Source organism: Rhinoderma darwinii, chromosome 9, assembly GCF_050947455.1.
Source record: "Rhinoderma darwinii isolate aRhiDar2 chromosome 9, aRhiDar2.hap1, whole genome shotgun sequence".
NCBI lineage: Eukaryota > Metazoa > Chordata > Amphibia > Anura > Rhinodermatidae > Rhinoderma > Rhinoderma darwinii.
The window spans coordinates 32587976-32608718 of record NC_134695.1 but is presented as its reverse complement, the minus strand read 5'-3'; the positions used below and the strand labels follow the sequence as shown (position 1 = coordinate 32608718).

Genomic DNA, 20743 nt, shown 5'->3' with positions numbered 1-20743 from the left:
CTTTTTTACGTCCTCTCTTTTGTTAGGGTACATTGAGAGTTTTTTCGCTTCACTCTGCAACACGTGGGCATTCAGGAGTTCGCGCTACTTCACATTACGGCTCTATACTCTTCCCCCTAGGTTCAAGTAAAGGTACATATGGTCAGATGTCCATTCCCTTCTCTATACATAATGGCACCAGACAGGGAGGCCCCCTTTCCCCACTTCTAGATGTTCTTACTATGGAACCACTAGCTGTGGCATTACACAAAAATCCCTCTATTCTATTAAAGATCACAAACTTTCACTATTTGCAGACGAATTACTACTTTGTCACCTCTCCTCTCACTTCCCTCCCAAACATACTCATGAAGTTTGAATCCTTTTTAATTTAATACCAACAAGTCATAGCTCATTAATACTTCCTCGTCTCCTCAGCAAGTCGGCCTGCTCTTTTCAGTGATGGACAGACCACATTAAATCCGAGGATATTAACCCCTGCAGACACCTCCATACTGCCGTATCAACTTCCTCCCCTTGCTTTTTTTAAATGGGCGAAAGTTTCTCTTTCGTGGTTCAGCACAGTGAATGCTCTTAAAATTGATATCCTTCCCAAGTTATTGTACTTTTTTCAAACTGTTCCTATAGTTCTGCTTAGGTCGTTCTTCAAGATTACAAAAAAACAGTCCTCTTTCTAAATAAATGTAGCTGGTGGAGTGTGCTTTCCGGATTTAACTCTTTATCGTAACGCAGCCCCGACGACATGCATTGTTAATCCATTTAATTCTGCCAACCCAACAGGGTGTAGCTTTAGAAAATGCCCTCTTGCAGTCTACTACAGTATTGCTTCTGCTATAAAAAAAAAAACATAAACCATGTGGAACGGAAAACATTTGCAACGGAAGCATTACTATTGAAATCAATGGTAATGCAAACAACCTATGGTTTCCATTTGGCTTTCCGTTTATGGGTTCCTCTGATGGAAAGGTCTAACAGAACCCATGAAAGGAAGCCCAACGTTGATGTGAATACAGCCAAAAATGTAAGCAGTCAAGAATATAACATAACTTTTTTTCTCCTTTTTTACGGTGTATAATAGGTGTGCTACAGCTGAAAATACTAAAATTATCCGAATCACCACATCCCTGCGGAGCAGCATTCATGCATCACTAACAGCTTCTCATGACACCAGGATCTAATGGGAGATCTGCCACTGCTCCTATTTGCAAACTCTTTTCAGTCAACATCTTCAATGAAGAACACGCTTACCATCTGAAATACAAGCCGATCCTTCTCCCTTTCACAAGTCTGAAAAATGACTCTTTCTGTGGGTGCAATGTAGTCCACTGTCTGGAGAACTTCTGCAGTAAGAAAGAACAAATGGTTCACATAACCCAAGCTTACATTGCCAATTATTGTCCACTGTCATTATATTCTATTATTGTTAGGCTGCGTTCACATATCGAAGTTGTACAACAGTAGTTGCAATTTCAGCAAAATGCAGAAAACAACGCAGGTTCATCATCATTGCCACGTTTTTTGAAAATCACAACGAAAAAGGCAATACAACCACAACGTGTGAAGAGAGCCTTAAAGATAATAAATATGAGTAAGAGCAAATGTAACAGACAATACAAGTGATAAAAAGCATTTGGGCTTGAGGGTAATAAAAATGTATTTCAAAGCTGTGGGAACGTATATTAAAATACATGGGACGAGCTAAAAATGTTCCAGACAAGACATCATAATCACTACTAATTCAATCTAATGTTCTCATCATTCAGCTCTTCGTGCTGCAGGAGAAAGGTTCAGCATTACAGGCCAACTATTTTATATGAATGGTCATCCGTGTAATGAATGGACGTGCCAGGTCTGCCAGAGCAGGAGCCGCTTTTACAGCTGTTTGCTAAGTGGCCACACAAAGCAAAAGGCTGGATTCACACGAGGTCATTACGTCCGTAATTGACGGACGTATTTCGTCCGCAAGTCCTAGACCGAACACAGTGCAGGGAGCCGGGCTCCTAGCATCATACTTATGTACGATGCTAGGAGTCCCTGCCTCGCTGCCGGACAACTGTCCCGTACTGAAAACATGATTACAGTACGGGACAGTTGTCCGGCAGCGAGGCAGGGACTCCTAGCATCGTACATAAGTATGATGCTAGGAGCTCGGCTCCCTGCACTGTGTTCGGTCCAGGACTTGCGGCCGAAATAAGTCCGTCAATTACGGACGTAATGACCTTGTGTGAATCCAGCCAAAGAGTTGTCTTCAAGAGACAACACCTTAAAGTGTAACTAAACATTTGAGAAACTTCTGACATGTCATAGTGACATGCCAGAAGTTTTGATTGGCGGGGGTCCGAGCACGGAGACCCCTGCCAATCGCTAAAACGAAGCGGCAGAAGCACTCGTGTACAGTATTTCTTATACAGGTTACAGGGCTGTACATGGTAGTTAACCTATTCCCTGCTAAGGACGTATCTTATATGTCCTTGCAGGGAAACAGTTCAAGACCATGTACAGCCCTGTAATCTGTATAAGAAATATGCTCTTCTACAGCCAAGAGAGAATTTTTGTTACAGCTTACCTAAGCATTCATAAACTGTCATATGTTTGTACATGAGGAATAACACTATTTCTGGCCATTATATGACTTGTACATGGCATTTTTTTTTTAGAAGTTTTCCTCTATGCAGGCTCAATCTCTAATTCTCAGTTTACCTAGTGGATGTAGCCTAATTGCTAGCATGCCTCCCATATACAGCACAGAGAACATATCTTTCAGTAACACACCCTTAAAAGCAGCAGCAGCATGAAGGACATCATACAGCAGTAAGGAGCAGTGTAGCTAAAAATCCAGCACTGGGGTGACATAAAACTCTTACCAGCAGCATGTGTCTCCTTTCTCTCTCTCTGCTCCCCATAGACTTCTCTTGGCAGTGTGTGTGTGTGTGTGTGTGTGTGTGTGTGTGTGTGTCTACTTTTGCTCGCTCTTACTGCTTCCCCATCCCCTGTCTATATACTTGTTTGGGCAGCATATTTGTCTGAGTGCCTCTCTCTGTTCCCCTCTCCATAGACATATATAGACAGGCTGTGAAGAGACGACCCCCCCCCCCCATTCCTGTAGTCAGACTCTTCTGCTCTGTAACTAGAGAGATTTTGCTTGACAACAGGGGTTGGACAGAAGATTACAGAAAGAGAGACACCAAGTGGCAGCAATTTCACACAAAATTTGGATGTATAATACAACTAAATTTTAACAGTAAGTCAATTAAAAAGTTGGTATGCATCAGGTATACTATTAGATTATCAGAAGTTGTTTGAACAGTTAGTGTCCATTTAAATATAAAGTGAAAAAATATGGATGCACATGTGATTCGGCTTGCTACCAAAGATGGCCAGGCAGATCTACCAGGAAAATAAGAGGACTTAGAAAATACTGTTAATGGTGGGGGAGGTTTTGCCCAAAGTGCTTCTTTAAATTTCCTATAGAATCAAATAAAAAAAATAATAAAATGCTTAAATTTGAAAAGTCACCTTACCATTTATAACTCGCTTGCACTGCAACATCTTTATATCAACTAGTTCCTAAAATAAACCAGAATAACATCCATTATATAAGCGCACACAAAATAAGCAGCAACTATATACATACCTCCCAACTTTTGAATCTGGAAAAGAGGAAACTACTATACTACTACTATATACTACTACACTATATGGATGTCACGATACCAGAATTTGGACATCGATACCGATACTTCGTTTAGTATTGCGATTTCGATACCAATTCGATACTTTGCCAACAGTAAGAAAAAAAAATTCTTCTGTTTTCTAATGTGAGGCGCGAGGTGTATTGAATTTTGAATGTGCCTCACATTAATAGTAATTTCCCCCATCATGTTTCTCAGTCATAATGGGTTAATATGTAAGGTACATGATGGGGTTAATTACTATTAATGTAAGGCACATGGAGGTTAAATTCATCGCACCTCGTGCCTCACAATAAGTGATAGAAAGCAGTGTTTATTTTATTTTTTTACAGCGTACACATCATAAATGATGCAAAACAATTGTTGTGAAGGTTATTACGGCTGCGCCAATACCGAATATGTGTATGTTTTATGTATTGAGACTTATTTTCATGTTTATTGTAAAAAAGGTATATGTGTATTTTTTTTTTACATTTAACATTACTTTGTTTTTACTTTATTTTTAAACTTTAACGTACTGGCATATATCAGATATGTGCCAGTACATTAGCCTGTGGACGTATAGCACACAGGCAATTAGTTAGGACATACCTAAGTATGCCCTAACAACAGGAAATATGGTAAGACAGCCCTGGGGTCCTTCAATAGACCCTGGGCTGTCTGGCCATATATGGTATGGCCAACGATCGCGTCACAGGAATCTCCTGTGACGCGATCCATGGGCATCCCCCTTCTCATTTTCTCCTGAATGCTGCAGTCAGCTTTGATGGCAGCATTCAGGGAAATATCGGCGGAGATGAGAGGTTTCTCTGATCTCCGCCGTTATAGAGCGGGGCTGCGGCTATGTAATACAGTCATTGCCCCGCTTCTGACAGGAAGTGCGCGCGCGGTCAGCAGGAGGTGATGCAGCCGGCGCTGCAGTAATGAGCGGCGGTTCAGGCACTGAAGACAGAACATGGGGGTGTTTTGCAGTGCGCCCGCCATGTTCGGTCTTCAGTGCCGCTGCTCATTAGTGCAGCGCTGGCCGCATCACATAATCCTGACGGCGCGCACTTGTCAGGACTCAGGAGCAGGGCAATGGCTGTATTACACAGCCACAGCCCCCGCTCTCATACATTCATGTGTTACTATACTTAGCTGTGCGGCTGCGCAGCTAAGTATCGAAATACAGGAAATAGCGGTATCGAACCGTTTGGGGATGCACAGTATCGAAACAGTATCGAAGTTTCGATGCATCGTGCATCCCTACTACAATACTATATACATATATTTAAATAGCTAAGACAATGAAATGGTTATAAATGACACATGAAGGTGTGCTTACCTCGCAATATACAATGTCCGCACCATAATCTAAAGCAAGAAGACGCATAGGCAAAGTACCTATACGAACCATAGGAGCCAGGATGATTTTATCACAGAATGAGAGCACCATTATTATATTTCCTAAAGAAAAGAGAAAATTAAAAAAAAAGTGTTCAGAGACGCCGTAATAGTCTAGTCTCAATATCCACTACTATAATTCTGAATTAAAACATTATTTACAGAACGACGAAGCAGTAGAGACAGCATTGCTATCAAGATGACTTCAAGTGTTTGAAGGGTTGTACAATGTCTACACAGTCAGGTACTGTCATGAGAAGAGTTTAACCTATTCCATCTGTTCGGATTTCCATATTCGTTCCCACCTTCCAAAAGCCATAACGCTTATTTTTTATATAATGTACTGAAAAACTGGAAAATAATTATTGGTGGGGTGGAATGGGAAAAAAACAGCGATTCCTCTATTTACTACTTAAAATTTGTTTTGTGTCGCCATATTCTGAGAGACATAAATTTTTATTTTTCTGTCGATTGAGCGGTTTGAGGGCTTTTTGCAGGGAAAGCTGTAGTTTCTATTGGTATCATTTGGGAGTAAATTCGACTTTTTATTTCTGAGGTGACCAAAAAAACTGATTCTGGCGCTGTCCTTTTTTTTACGCCATTCACCGTGCGGGTTAAATAACGTTATATTGTAATAGTTTGGACTTTCACGGACGCGGCGATACCAGTTGTTATTTTTTTATATAGCTTTACGGGGAAAATGATTTTTCTTTTTTACTTTTAATATTTCTATTTTTTTATACATGATAAAAAACACAAAACTCTGCAACACAAAGTGCTAAAGTTTTTTTTAAGTCCCCCTAGGGAACTTGAACCAGCTATCGTTGGATCACTTGCATGATATACTGCAATACTAATGTATTGCAGTATATCATGATTCTGACAGGCAAGGCTTAATAGGAGTACAAAGATGGCAGATGTGGGGGCCTTCATTAGTCCCCCAGGCTACCATGATAATCAGCGGCACCCGAGATCGGGTCTTGGCCGATGAAACTTCAGAGGGGGCCGCTTCCCTGTTTCTAACAGGTCCCCTGTTTCTAACAGTTCCATACTTCCCCACCCGACCTCCACCATATATATACAGCAGAGGTCAGGAAGGTGTTAGTATTGTTGGAAAAGTCCAATTCTAATATCCGCTGAAAGAAGTCTCTGTGTTTGCAGTTTGCTTTTGGTTATAAAATGTTAGCAATAACGGTGAGCCAATTTTCTAAAAATTCGATTCGGTCCGAATAAAATCCCTGCAAATCCTAAGAGCCCCGGCCTACCCAGTCTGACTCTCTGATGTCCAAGTTGGATACAGTCTTAAAAGATAGAGTCAAACAGGGCAATTGGGGCACTTGCGATTCCACCCCTTAAATAAAATTTAAGAAAATAACAAACGAACCCTTCCCTGATCTTCCGTACCGACGCATCCGCGAATGGCCTCCTGAGATGAAGTTTTTTCCCATTTTCGTAATCTCTCGATGCAGGCAGGGATGCATCACTACAGGAGACCAGGGGAGGGTAAGTTGTTGTTTTTTTCTCATCTTCTCCCCTTTTTTTTTCTAATCTGTAAATTGGCAGCTAGCACTTGCTGGAAGCCATCATTTTGCAGATTTGTGCACCACAAAGTTTTGGATTATTAGCCCCTTCTCGACATCCACCATCCGCGCACGTTGGGTAGGGGAGTATAGAGTGTGCTCACAGGCTGAGCCCGCTCTATACAACATGCACGTTGGCTGTAGCTTACAGCAGACACTTCAGTGTAACGAGCGGGATCCCACTCGAACTCGATCCTGCTCGTCAGTAACTAGAAACAGGGGAGCGCCCCCCCCCCGTAATGTTGCGAACGCGGGTTTCAGTTGTTTGGCATGGCAGCCTGGAGGTCTGATGAAGGCCCCCAGGTCTGCCATCTTTGTACTCCTATGAAGTCCTGCCTCTCTCTTAGGAGAGTGTCAGTATAATGATATACTGCAATACTCATGCCAGCGATCCAACGATTGCTGGTTCGAGTTCCCTAGGAGGACAAGTAAAAAAAAAAAAAAAGTTAAATATATTAAAAAAAACGTTATTTTACTGTATAAAAAATATTTCATTAAAAGTAAAAAAAAAAACACCTTTTCCCATTTCCCCCCCCAAGCACAATGTAAATTTGTTTAAAATTAACATAACTGATATCAGCGTGTCCGTAAAAGTCGGAACTATTACGATATATCATTATTTAGTCCGTACTGTGAATGCCGTAAAGAGTAAAACCGCCAGAATCGCTGTTTTTTGGTCACTTCATCTCCCACAAAAAATGAAATGAAAGAAGTGATCAAAAAGTCTCATATAACCCAAAATGGTTCAAATGGAAACTACAGCTTGCCCCGCAAAAACAAATAAGCCATCATACCACCAAATCAAAAAAAAAGTTATGGCTCTCAGAATATAGCGACCAAAGATTTTTCCTTGTAAAACTAGTAAAATATAAAAAGAACTATGTACATTTGGTATTGCCGTAATCTTATTTTGGAAGGTGGGGAGGAAAAAACGAAAGTGAAAATCCGAAAAATGGCTGCGGCGGGAAAGTGTTAAGATTATGGTGATTATACAGTAAGAACATTCATTATTATTACTAGTATTATTATTATAACGCCTATACCACAGCAAGAACTTTTATTAGTATGAGGCTTATACTTAGGCCTCATGCACACTTCCGCGTGTTGTTGAACGGCCGCTAATGATGGTTCCGTGAATCACGGACCCCACATGGATGGCTTCCGTGTGCAGCCTGTTGTTTCACAGAGACCAAATCAATGGAAAGGCCGAGACTGTTCTGTCAAAAGCGGACAGGAGTAGGACCTGCACTACTTTTGACGGAATGGCCACACGGTTCCGTTAAAGCAACGGAAGTGTGCATGGCCCCATTGAAATGAATGTCAGGGTGCTATCTGTTAAAAAAAAAACGGATAGCACCCTGACGAAAAAGACTGAAGTGGGCATGAGGCCTAAGTGGCTCTACATAGGAGGCACTGCTTATCTCTTCCAGAGGTCTGTCACAAATTGTTTTATTAAGGCTGTGTTTACACTACATATTCAGTGTCCTACGTCGAAGAAGGCTGTGACGGAATCAATACCGTAGTCGACTGCGCTATTAATTTAGTCAAAACAACAGAACCCTTACAAAACTGTGACAAACTGAAACCATTTGCACCGGATCCGTTACCATTGAAATCAATGGTGATGCAAACAGAAACCTATGGTTTCCATTTGTTTGAGTTTGGATTCTGAAGCTTTAACTGTACAGTCCCCACTGTGAAGATAATATCATTGAAGACTTGTGCAGAAGGTTCTTGACTGGGAGGGAGAGCAGGGGATGGGAGTATCGAGCCAGGTAAAGGAAGGCATAAACTGATATGTAGTAAAAGTACTACATAACTGATTTAACTATTGAGCTACAGCTGAAGTCGAAATGAATATATTGAGTTGCATGGACACTTGGATTGCAGCCAGGGCCGGCGTCAACACCCAGGGAACCCGGGAAAGTGCTGGGGCCCACTTCTCTTGGGGTAGCCCACTCTGCCGTCATGGCTCCTCCAGGAACGGAATACCCGGCCAGAGAATTGCCCGCACTCTTTCCAGGGAATCCGCTCCTAGAGGGAGACCCTGACATCACTATCCATATATGGACAGTGACGTCAGGGGTTCCTCCAGGAGAGGAATCCCCAGCCAGAGAGTCAACAACGCTCTGGCTGGGGGTTCCATTCCTAGAGGGAGCCATAATTGTGCTATCTACAGGGGGCTGTGTGTTTGTGGCACTATCTACAGGGGGCACTGTGGCACTAGCTACAGGGGGCACTGTGGCACTAGCTACAGGGGGCACTGTGGCACTGCATATATGGGGGCACTAACTGGGGGCTATCTTTTATACGGGGACACAAACTGGGGGCCTAACTTTTATATGGGGGCACAAACTGGGGGCCTAACTTTTATATGGGGGCACAAACTGGGGACCTAACTTTTATATGGGGGCAAAAACTGGGGGCCTAACTTTTATATGGGGGCACAAACTAGGGGCCTAACTTTTATATGGGGGCACAAACTAGGGGCCTAACTTTTACATGGGGGCAGCTATAGGGACATTATACTGTGTGGGGGCAGTTATGGGGGCATTATAATGTGTGGGGAGCAGTGCCAGGGGGTATATTATATATGGTAATATACAGCATGCTCCGGGGATCTAGATTAATTCAATGTTTACTATACCCCTAGATAAATTCCTTGATAGGTGTAGTTTCCAAAATGGGGTCACTTTTGGAGGGTTTCCCCTGTTTTGGTCTCTCCAGGGCGTTGCAAACGCGACATGGCACCGAAAACCAATCCAGCAAAATCCGTGCTCCAAAATCCAAATGGCCTCCTTCCCTTCTGAGCCTTGCTGTGGGTCCAATCAGCAGTTTATTACCATATATGAGATATTGCCGTAATCAGGAGACATTGCTTTACATATGTTGGGGTGCATTTTCTTTATTATTTCTTGTAAATATTAAAAATTTCTATGTTTTTTCAGAAAAAAAGTATTTTCATTTTTACAGACTAATTCTAATAAATTTAGCGAAAAACCTGTGTGGTCAAAATGCTAACTGTACCCCTAGATAAATTCCTTGAGGGGTGTAGTTTCCAAAATGGGGTAACTTTTGGGGTGTTTCCACTATTTTGACACCACAAGACCTCTTCAAACCTGACAAGGTGCCTAAAATATATTCTAAAAAAAAGGAGGCCCAAAATCCACTGGGTGCTACTTTGCTTCTGAGGCCGGTGCTTCAGTCCATTATCGCACTAGGGCCACATGTGGGATATTTCGAAAAACTGCAGAATCCGGAGAATAAATATTGAGTTGCATTTCTCTGGTAAAACCTTCTGTGTTACAAAAAAAAATGTATTAGAAATGAATTTCGGCAAAAAAAATAAAATTTTGTCAATTTCACCTCTACTTTGCTTTAATTCCTGTGAAACGCCTAAAGGGTTAAAACACTTTGTGAATGCTGATTCGAATACCTTGAGGGGTGCAGTTTTCAAAATGGGGTGACTTCTGGGGATTTTTTAATATAGAAGGCCCTCAAAGCCACCTCAGACTGAACTGGTCCCTGAAAAAATGGCCTTTTGAAATTTTCTTGAAAATATGAGAAATTGCTGCTAAAGTTCTAAGCCTTGTAACATCCTAGAAAAATAAAAGGACGTTCAAAAAACGATGCAAACATAAAGTAGACATATGGGAAATGTTAACTAGTAACTATTTTGTGTGGTATTACTATCTGTTTTTGACAAGCAGATACGTTTAAATTTAGAAAAATGCTAATTTTCGCAAATTTTTTCTAAATTGTGGTGTTTTTCAGAAATAAATACCAAAATTATCGACAAAATTTTTTCACTAACAAAGTACAACATGTCACGAGAAAACAATCTCAGAATCGCTTGGATAGGTAAAAGCATTCCAACGTTATTACCATATAAAGTAACATGTCAGATTTGAAAAAAATCGGCTGGGTCCTGAAGGCCAAAACAGGCTTGGTCCTGAAGGGGTTAAATTTTAAAAAAATACACATACACCTTTTTTACAATAAACATTAAAATAAGTCTCAATACAAAAAATATACACATTCCGTATTGGCGCAGCCGTAAACCTGCAGAACAATTTTTTTTGCGTCATTTATAATGTGTACGCTGTAAAAAAACAAACAAAAAAAACTTCTTTCTTTCACTTATTGTGAGGCACGAGGTGTGATGAATTTAACCTCCATGTGCCTCACATTAATAGTAATTAACCCCATCATGTACCTTACACATTAACCCATTATGACTGAGAAACATGATGGGGTTAATTACTATTAATGTGAGGCACGTGGAGGTTAAATTCATCATCACACCTCGCGCCTCACATCAGAAAATGGAAGAACTTTTTTTTTATTACTGTTGGCAAAGTATCGTTTTGGTATCGAAATCGCAATACTACACAAAGTATCGGTATCGAAGTCCAAATTCTGGTATCGGGACATCCCTACTACCTAGGTAGTGTAATGTATTCCTGTAATAAAAAAAAAAGTTCTTCCATTTTCTGATGTGAGGCGCAAGGTGCGATGATGACTTTAACCTCCATGTGCCTCACATTATTAGTAATTAACCCCGTCACGTTTCCCAGTCATAATGGGTTAATGTGTGAGGTACATGATGGGGTTAATTACTATTAATGTGAGGCACATAGAGGTTAAATTCATCACACCTCGTGCCTTACATTAATAAGTGAAAGAAGTTTTTATTCAATTTTTGTTTACATGTGGCATATTTCTAAAATCTGCAGAATTTGGGCAATAAATATTGATTGCGTTTACCTGGTAAAACCTTCTGTGTTACAGAAAAAAATGTATTAAAATGTAATTTCGGGCAAAAAAAAATGACGTTTGTAAATTTCCCCTCTAGTTAACTTTATATCCTGTGAAATGCCTAAAGGGTTAAGAAGCTTTCTGAATGCTGTTTTGAATACTTTGAGAGGTGCAGTTTTTAAAATGGGGTGATTTATTGGTGGATTCTAATATATAAGGCCCTCAAAACCACTTCAGAACTAAACTGGTACCTGTAAAGCCTTTTGAAATTTTCTTGAAAATGTGAGAAATTGCTGCTAAAGTTCTAAGCCTTGTAACGTCATAGAAAAATAAAAGGACGTTCAATATGGGAAATGTCAACTAGCGACTATTTTATGTGGTATTACTATCTGTTGTACAAGCAGATCCAGTTATATTTAGAAAAATGCTCAAATGCCCACTAACATAAAGTACAATATGTCACGAGAAAACAATCTCAGAATCGCTTGGATAGGTAAAAGCATTCCCAAGTTATTACCACATAAGGTGACACGTAAGATTTGAAAAAAAATCGGCTGTGCCACAAGGCTAAAACAGGCTGCGTCCTAAAGGGGTTAAAAACTGCTGTACACCCACAACCATCTAACTTGAAGGAGTTGGAACAGTTTTGCCTGGAAGAATGGTCAAAACTCCCAGTATTCAGATGTGCTAAGCCAATAGAGACAAACCCCAAGGGACTTGTATCTGTAAAGGAAGCAAAAGGAGGCTCCATAAAGTATTGACTTCCAGGGGGTGAATACTAAAACATTAAAGTTCTCTTTTTTTGCCTTAATTGTTTTTTGAGCCACAGTAAAAAATATTTTGCAACAAAACAGGAAAAACACAAAGGGGTGAATACGTTCGCAAGCGGATAGGGGCCAAAATGACATTGTTTTGGCCTCTGTCTGACAATACAACAATCTTTTCAACATACACGATAAACGCACACAAACACGTTGTTTACAAGGGACTGAGAAGTTCCTTCTCCTGTGTCAAAAATTGCCTGATATATTATATAGTGCTACCTATCTCTTTTAACCCCTTGAAGGGGTTGCCTCACTACAGACGTCACCTTTAATTAGCCTCCATACTTATTAGCGTCTAAGTGTATTAATAATAAATGCATGAGTGACAAGTTATTAGTGTCAATGGGGCGCTCAGTTTGCTTTAGTAGTCATGGGTTATGTCCTCAAGCTGCACTCTTCTAAAGAGGACGTGTACGCGCAGATCATGCAGAATGGCCTCAGATTCCCAGTCTTCAGCCTGTTCATGCAGCGCCCATTGATTTTGCTGTGTGGGCTGCTCCCTCTCCCGTCCTGCTTCATACACTGACAGAACAGCTCCGACACGCTCAGTAGCCAGTATATGTCCTGCAGTGCAATGTGAGACCCAAATTAGACCTGAGCTACTGAATAGTAACTACGAGCAGGAAGAGTCCTGACTGTTGCTGTTCTGCACATATTTAATGCTTCAGGAGTCGTCCTGCTCGTAGTTACTATTCTGTAGCCTGAAGCAAAGACCTCTAATGTGAAACAGTACCTTGACCCTTCTGACATAGGGATACTTGGAGTGCTGTTGCTCTCCTTGGTGGTCACCAGGGGGTGGGTTCAGTACCCGCCCAAAATCCCGGAAGAAAACAGGAGAGGCAACAGTGAGGGGTGGAGGAGAAAACAAGTCTGAGTAAGTCATTTTGCCTTAATTCCTTATTCTATAACTGCCATGAATAAGGACACAGACGTGTCAGAAACGCGTAGGCACATTTGAACAGGGCTTACTGCTATCCTTCACCTAACATTCATTCCTGTACTCTGCCACAGAACTACTCCATATAGTTCTATCATTTTTATCTTTGTTATACCAATAAAATTGGAACAGGAGTTCCTTTTTAACGCACACCCAGCGCTGGATCTTGGTTCTGTTTTTTTCTTCCCCATATGTCTACTTTAGATTGGCATAATTTTTTTGAACATCCTTTTATTTTTCTAGGACGTTACAAGGCCTAGAACTTAAGCAGCAATTTCTCACATTTTAAGGAAAATGTCAAAAGGTTATTTTTACAGGGGACAGTTCAGTTGTGAAGTGGCTTTGAGGGCCTTATATATTAGAAACCCCCATTAAGTCACCGCATTTTAAAAAACGTCACCCCTCAAAGTATTCAAAACAGCATTTAGAAAGTTTCTTAAACCTTGAGACGTATCACAGGAATTAATTTTTGCAGAAAAATTGTAATCCATTTTTTTGTAACACAGAACGTTTTACCAGAGAAACGCAACTCAATATTTATTGCCCAGGTTCTGCAGATTTAGGAAATATCCCACATGTGGCCCTAGTGTGCTACTGGACTGAAGCACCGGCCTCAGAAGCAAAGGAGCACCTAGTGGACTTTGGGCCTCCTTTTTATTAGAATATACTTTAGTCACCATGTCAGGTTTGAAGGGCACTTGCGGTGCCAAAACAGTGGAAATCCCCAAAAAAGTGACCCCATTTGGGAAACTACACCCCTCAAGGAAATTATCTAGGGGTATAGTGAGCATTTTCACCCCACAGGTTTATTGCAAAAATTATTGGAAGTAGGCCGTGACAATCCACATTTTTTTCAAAGAAAATGTAGGTTTAGCTAATGTTTTCTCATTTCCACAAAGACTTAAGGAGAAAAAGCACCCCAACATTTGTAAAGCAATTTCTCCCGAGTACGGCAATACCCCATTTGTGGTCATAAACTGCTGTTTAGGCATACAGTAGGGCTCAGAAGGGAAGGAGCGTCATTTTGCTTTTGGAGTGCAGATTTTGCTGGATTGGTTTCTGGGCACTATGTCACATTTGCAAACCCCCCAGAAGTGACCCCATTTTGGAAACTACACCCCTCAAGGTATTCACCTAGAGGTGTAGTGAGCATGTTAACCCCGCAGGTGTTTTGGAGAAAAGAGTGTGCACTCGATGTTGCAGAGTGAAAATGGGAGTTTTTCCATAGATATGCCAATATGTGGTGCCCAGCTTGTGCCACCATAACAGGACAGCTCTCTAATTATTATGTGTTTTACGGTTTTAGAATCACCCTACATGTGGCCCTAATCTTTTTCCTGGACATTCGAACAGGCTCAGGAGTGAAAGCGTACCATGTAAAATTGAGGCCTAATTTGGCGATTTACAAAGTATTGGTTCACAATTGCAGAGGCTCAGATGTGAAATAATAAAAAGAAACCCCTGAGAAGTGACCCCATTTGGAAACTACACCCCTCAAGGCATTTATTAAGGGGTGTAGTGAGCATTTTCACCCCACAGGTCTTTTCCGTAAAGGATTGCGCTGCAGATGGCGCAAAGTAAACGTTTAAATTTTTCCCTAGATACGCCATTTCAGTGTCAATTAGGTCGTGCCGAGCTTATGCCACTGGAGAGACACACCCCAAAAATTATTAAAAGGGTCCTCCTGGGTATGGCGATGCCATATATGTGGAAGTAAACTGCTGTTTGGGCACGCTGTAGGGTTCAGAGGGGAGGAATCGCCATTACGCTTTTGGAGCGTGGATTTTGCTTGGTAGTAGTTTTGTTTGGAGTTTTACTGGTATTTCAGTTTATAACGTGGGGCTACATGTAAGCCGGGCAGAGTATATCAGGGGCACAGTCAGATGGTATAATAATGGGGTAAAAATAAAACAATAAAATAATCCATAGATATTTGTTACGACGTGAAGCAATCACTCATGCACAGGCCAGTGTCGTGCTGATAAACGTCCTTTCTTATCCCCTTTTTGGTCCACACTTCGCACCGTTTCCGTTTGTGGTATTTTGCTGGGAAAGTGTGATCCTGGTATAATACGGGTATAATGTTTGCCCCCCTCCCCCCCCCCCATCTTGGTTCCCTAATTTTAGGGCCTTGATAAATCGCCTCTTGAAACAGAAGAAATGTTCCTCTCAGGCCTGCACAACTTCATATTTTTATTTCCTGACGTATTGAAGCCTTAACTAATTTTATTTTTTCATAGACGTAGTGGTATGAGGGCTGTTTTTTTGCGTGATGAGCTGTAGTTATTATTGGTACCATTTTGGGTACTTGGCTATATTTTGGGATGCAAGGTGACCCAAAAACAGCAATTCTGGCATAGTTTTTTAGGTTTTTTTTATACAGCGTTCACCATGTGTTATAAATGACATGTTAAGTTTACTCTGCGGGTCAGTCAGATTCCAGCGATCCCTAATTTATAGAACTTTTTTATGTTTTACAACTTTTTGCACAATAAAATTACGTTTGTAAAAAGAATGTCTTTTTTCTGTCGCCATGTTGTGAGAACCAGAACGTTTTAATTTTTTTCATCGACCGAGCCGTATGAGGGCTTGTTTTTTGCGAGACGAGCTATAGTTTTTATAGGTACCATATTTGGATACAAGCGACTTTTTGATCACTTTTTATTACAATTTTTGTAGGGCAAAGTGACCAAAACCAGAAATTCTGGCATTGTTTTTTAAGGTTTTTTTTCCTACGCCGTTTACCCAATGGAATAAATAACATAATATTATTAAAGTTCAGGCCGTTACGTACGCGGCAATATGCAATATGTATGATTTTTTTTTTCAATAATAAAGGGCTTGACAAGGGAAAAAGGGCGATTCTGTTTTATTTTATTACTTGAAACTTTATTTTACAACTTTTTTTTTCACTTTTCTTTAATCCCACTAGGGGACTTGAAGGTTCAGTTGTCATATGTTTTTTTTCTAATACATTGCACTACTTATGTAGTGCAATGTATTAGATCTGTAAGTCATTCACTGACAGCAAGCCGATTAGGCTTCGCCTCCGGGCGGGGCATAATCGGCTTCCATAATGGCAGAGAAGGAGGCCACTGTTAGGCCTCCTGTTGCCATAGCAGCCGACGGCAGCCCTGCGATTGCATGGCAGGGCTACCGATCTGCTACCAACCTCTATGATGTAGTGATCGCTTTCGATTGCTGCATCAAAGGGGCTAATGCCAAGAATCGGACCCGCAAACCCCTTAAATGCTGCGATCGCTTTTGACCGCTGCATTTAAGGGGTTAATGGCGGGGATCGTAGCAAACTTCGGTCCCCGCTATTACCCCAGGGTGTCAGGTGTAACATACAGCTGACATCCGGGGATGATGACACGGACTCCACTTCTGAGCCCGTGACATCCATTTGTCGTATGGATATGTCATGGAAAGCTAGTGCTTCCCGCATTTTGCCGTATCCATACAACAAATGTCGGGAAGGGGTTAGAGACACCGGCAATTTTCCTTTTTCCATCGTTGCATTAGAAGAACTTTTTTTTTTCTGGCAACATAGCCATATGAGGGCTTGTTCTTTGCGGGACAAGTTATATATTTTTTTAATTGTACCATTTATTGTAACATAACGTACTGAGAAACTTTTGCAACATATTTTGTGGGGTAGAAATCAAAATAAATAAACGCAATTCCGTATTCTATTTTTTTATTTATTTTTACGGTGTTTACTGTGCGGTAAAAATTATGTGACCTTTATGCCGCAGGTCAGTACAAATACGGCGATACCAACTTTATTTTTTACTACTTTAACAAAATCAAAACAATTTGTTAAAGAAAAAATTTGAGGCTGGATTCACACGAACGTTGCGTTTTTGCGCGCGTGAAAAACGCGCCGTTTGGGTTGCGTTGGAGTTGCGTGTGGCATCCGTTTGGGCAGCGTGATAGCGTATTTAACGCGCGTATGGCATGCGTTTTTTACGCGCGTCCAAACAACGGAGGGTGGAGTAATGGAGAGGCCAGCCTACAAAAAGACACCTTCTCCAACACCTGCTTGCTGTGAGCACATGTTCGCATCAAGATTTCACGTTACCTCACACTTTGGCCCGTGTTTGTTGTTTTTGGGTGGTTTTACAGGTAAAAAAACTACTATTGCTGCAGATGTCAGTTTAAACTGTGCGCATGTGCTCAGAAAGTGAAAAGCCACTTCCTGGTTTGTAGTTGTTTTGTCTAGTCTGCGCAACTCATTTACATAGACTTAACAAGTGTTGCGTGAAAAACGCTGTGCGTACGGAGGTGCTTCCGTGTGCCCTGCGTTGTTTTCACGCACCCATTGACTTCAATGGGTGCGTGATGCGTTGAAAACGCTGAATCAACGGACATGTCGTGCCTTTTTGGCAACGGAGCAACGCTGCGCAAAAACCACGCACATGTCTGCACGGCCCCATAGACTAATATAGGTCCGGGCAACGCGCGTGAAAATCACGCGCGTATTTTACGTTCGTCTGAATAAAGCCTAAGTGTCACCATTTGACACAGAACTTTTTTTGTTTTTCTGTTAATGAATCAGTGTTCGGGTAAGTGCACAAGGGGCGAATATGCTGTGTCCTGAAAGCCGCAGGGAATTCCGCCCAAAAAAACGCCCCAAATTGTGGTGCGTTTTTTCGTGCGTAATCTCTGCTTATATGTAAGGGGTATATTATAAGTCAACTTGGCGTTCCAGTCGGCTTGCAGCCTGGCTTTTTATATTATCGCAGAACTCCTCGCAGAATTCTTATCGCAGAACTCCTCGCAGAATTTTTATCATTTACAGTTACAATTGAAGTTTTCCAATAACACGTCTATAAATAATATTTGTATGAACCTCAGATTCTGTGTCGCTGTTTTAGAAGAGCACTTTCCCTGCGCCAAACACTGATTAAAGGGGCGGGTTATAGGACGACAACCCCTGCCCGTATTCCCTATTAGCGCATATAGAGGTCATAACACCTGAACGCACAGGGCGAGAGAAACCATACCTGCAGCATTTAGCCACGCCAGCTTCATTTTAAAAAGCGGTTGTCTTCATGAGACCATAGTGCAAGGGTCAGCGACCTAAGGCACTCCAGCTGTTGTGAAACTACAACTCCCAGCATTCCCTGCTGTAGTGTGTATTTTACAGTGGTGTGCCCCAACTGCTGCAAAGAAAATCTTATTCACAGACATACATGTATTAGAAGGACATTCGTTATTATTCATGTAAAATTATACCACAGTAAGAACTCCCATCATTATAACATAGGGATGAGATATGAGATACACGTACACCCCTCACCTCTCACTTTGCAGCTTCGGAGCAGCACGTGTGCTTGTCACGGTGGTCATTTAAACACTACGTCACTTCCTGTGCGCCGATTTCGTCAACGCTATGGGACGAATCCTTCCTGTAACTTCCATGCGCACTGGAAGACCGTGTGTGTAATGCATCCGTTTTGTATCACTAGTTTACGGTCGTGGAGCCCCGGGCTGGGGCGTTTACTACGCTACTCTACCACCTGCGATATACCAGTGATTCACCTCCCCAGACAGACAGTGCAGTTTCTGGAAAGCCGAGAGAAGAGACAAGCTGGAAGAGTCCAGGCTCCCAGGGCCGGCAAGCTGCTCATTAATTCTCGTAGGCGGGAGCTGAATCAGTTCTCCAGTGAGACTTGCGGGCAATGGGAACAGCCGCCTCTAGTGAGCCGGGGATGGAAGCACCGACAGTCTCGTGGAGATCATTTTACCATTCACAGACAGCGGGAGCAGCGCTTCTGGCCGGAGACAGATGACACTTTTAGCTCTTTTTCTCTGGATCCCAGACTGGTGTCCGCTCTGAACATCACAACTCCTACCTGGATCCAAAAACGCACGATCCCTGTTCTGCTGCAGGGCAAGAATGTGTTATGTGCCTCCGAGACTGGCAGCGGCAAAACGCTGGTCTATTTAATCCCTATAGTGCACCGACTCTTGACCCATGAACGGGATTCTTCATCAGATCCTCGAAGCCTGATCCTGGTTCCTTCCAGGGAACTTGGATTCCAGGTTACATCCGTGGCTAAAGGACTCTGTGCCCAGCTTGGGTTATCTGTAAGGTTTGCCGGAGGGGGTCACGGGCGCAAAGCGGTAGAGAGGGCATTCTATGGTGATTCATTGGATATTTTAGTGGCCACTCCGGGTGCCCTTTTCAAGGCCTTGAAATGGGGCAAAGTAAGTTTGTCAGATCTTCATTACGTTGTCCTGGATGAGGCTGACACGCTGTTTGATGACACTTTCTGTGAACTAACTGAAGGAATTCTTATGCAGACCCAGATTGCTTCTCGGGTTAGTGACTTGCAAGGTCTTGATAGGAAAGCCCAGCTAGCAGTTATTGGGGCTACCTTCCCCCGAGGTGTTGCCAAAGTGCTGAATAAAGTCACAGATCTTGGTAGCATTGACATCATCAAAAGCAAAATGCTCCACTTCCTTATGCCCCATGTTCAACAGACGTTTAAAAGACTCAAGGGATCAGACAAAACTTCCGAACTGCTGGAACTGGTAAAGAAGAAGGTTGCGGAGAAAACTGGCGCAGGAGTGCTGGTCTTTTGTAACAACTCGAGCACCGTCAACTGGCTTGGTTTTATATTGGATGACCATGGCATCAAGCATGCTAGACTTCACGGCCAAATGCCAGCAGACATGCGTAAGGGGATTTTTGAAGCCTTTCAGAAAGGCCAATGTGATGTGTTAGTCTGCACCGACATAGCCTCAAGAGGGCTGGACAGTCTCCGAGTGGACACTGTAGTAAATTATGATTTTCCTTACACCTTAGAGGACTACTTGCACAGGGCCGGAAGGGTGGGTCGCGTTGGTAGTAAGAGTAACAGTATTGTAGTGAGTTTTGTCACACATCTCTGGGATGTTGAATTGGTACAAAAGATTGAAACTGCGGCTCGAAAGCGAAGCAGTCTCCCAGGTTTAGAGTCCAGGATAAAGGACCCTGTAAACTCCAGCGACGTTATAAAAGATCAACAGAAGATGTAGCACCAATGCGTATATTCCTTCCAGAAATGTAATTCTTATAGTCCGGGGATGTTGGGTTTGCACAACATCCTATCATTTGGAGGGTCTGCCTAAAGATCCAACGGACAACAATGGAAAGTCTTCACTGGTAGTGGCAAAATTTTGCTCCATTTTTCTTGAATAAAATAGTTCATATAATGGTTTTCTCTAGAATTTATTACTTCAAAGTGTAAAGTTCCTTAACCCCTGTAGATGCGGCCAATTCTTGTATTTTCATCCCAATCTTCCAAAAGCCATATGGTTTTTTTTTTTTTTTTTTGTTTTTTTTTAAGCCATGTGAGGGTTTGTTTTTTTTTGTGGGAGAAGTTGTAGTTTAATGGCGCCATATAATTGCAGGGATAAAAATTCTTTGTGGAGTAAAAAGGGAAAAAAGTGATTTTTTTCCATTGTTGTATTGGTGTTTTTACGACGTTCATTGTGTGCGGTAAAATTAACATGTAACTTTATTCTGCAGGTCCATGCGATTTAGGCCTTATTTACACGAATGTGTTGCACGACCCT

The 20743-nt window shown here is 41.8% G+C and overlaps 2 protein-coding genes across 3 annotated transcripts in view; one reads left to right on the top strand and one right to left on the bottom strand.

Moving 5' to 3' along the window:
- Positions 1-18577, bottom strand: part of DUS2 (dihydrouridine synthase 2) — a 117789-nt gene extending 99212 nt beyond the window's left edge. For both annotated transcript variants that reach the window (XM_075837484.1, XM_075837485.1), the window contains exons 1-4: positions 18480-18577; positions 5017-5138; positions 3522-3567; positions 1249-1340 (exon numbers count right to left, since the gene is read on the bottom strand). In XM_075837484.1, the coding sequence (XP_075693599.1) occupies positions 1249-1340; positions 3522-3567; positions 5017-5127 (249 nt within the window). In that variant the 5' untranslated portion in view covers positions 5128-5138; positions 18480-18577. The remainder of the gene's footprint in view (positions 1-1248; positions 1341-3521; positions 3568-5016; positions 5139-18479) is intronic.
- Positions 18564-20380, top strand: DDX28 (DEAD-box helicase 28). Its single transcript, XM_075837487.1, has one exon. It carries the CDS (start codon positions 18626-18628, stop codon positions 20201-20203), a length of 1578 nt encoding a protein of 525 aa, XP_075693602.1. The 5' UTR covers positions 18564-18625; the 3' UTR covers positions 20204-20380.
- The last annotated feature ends 363 nt before the right edge of the window (positions 20381-20743 follow it).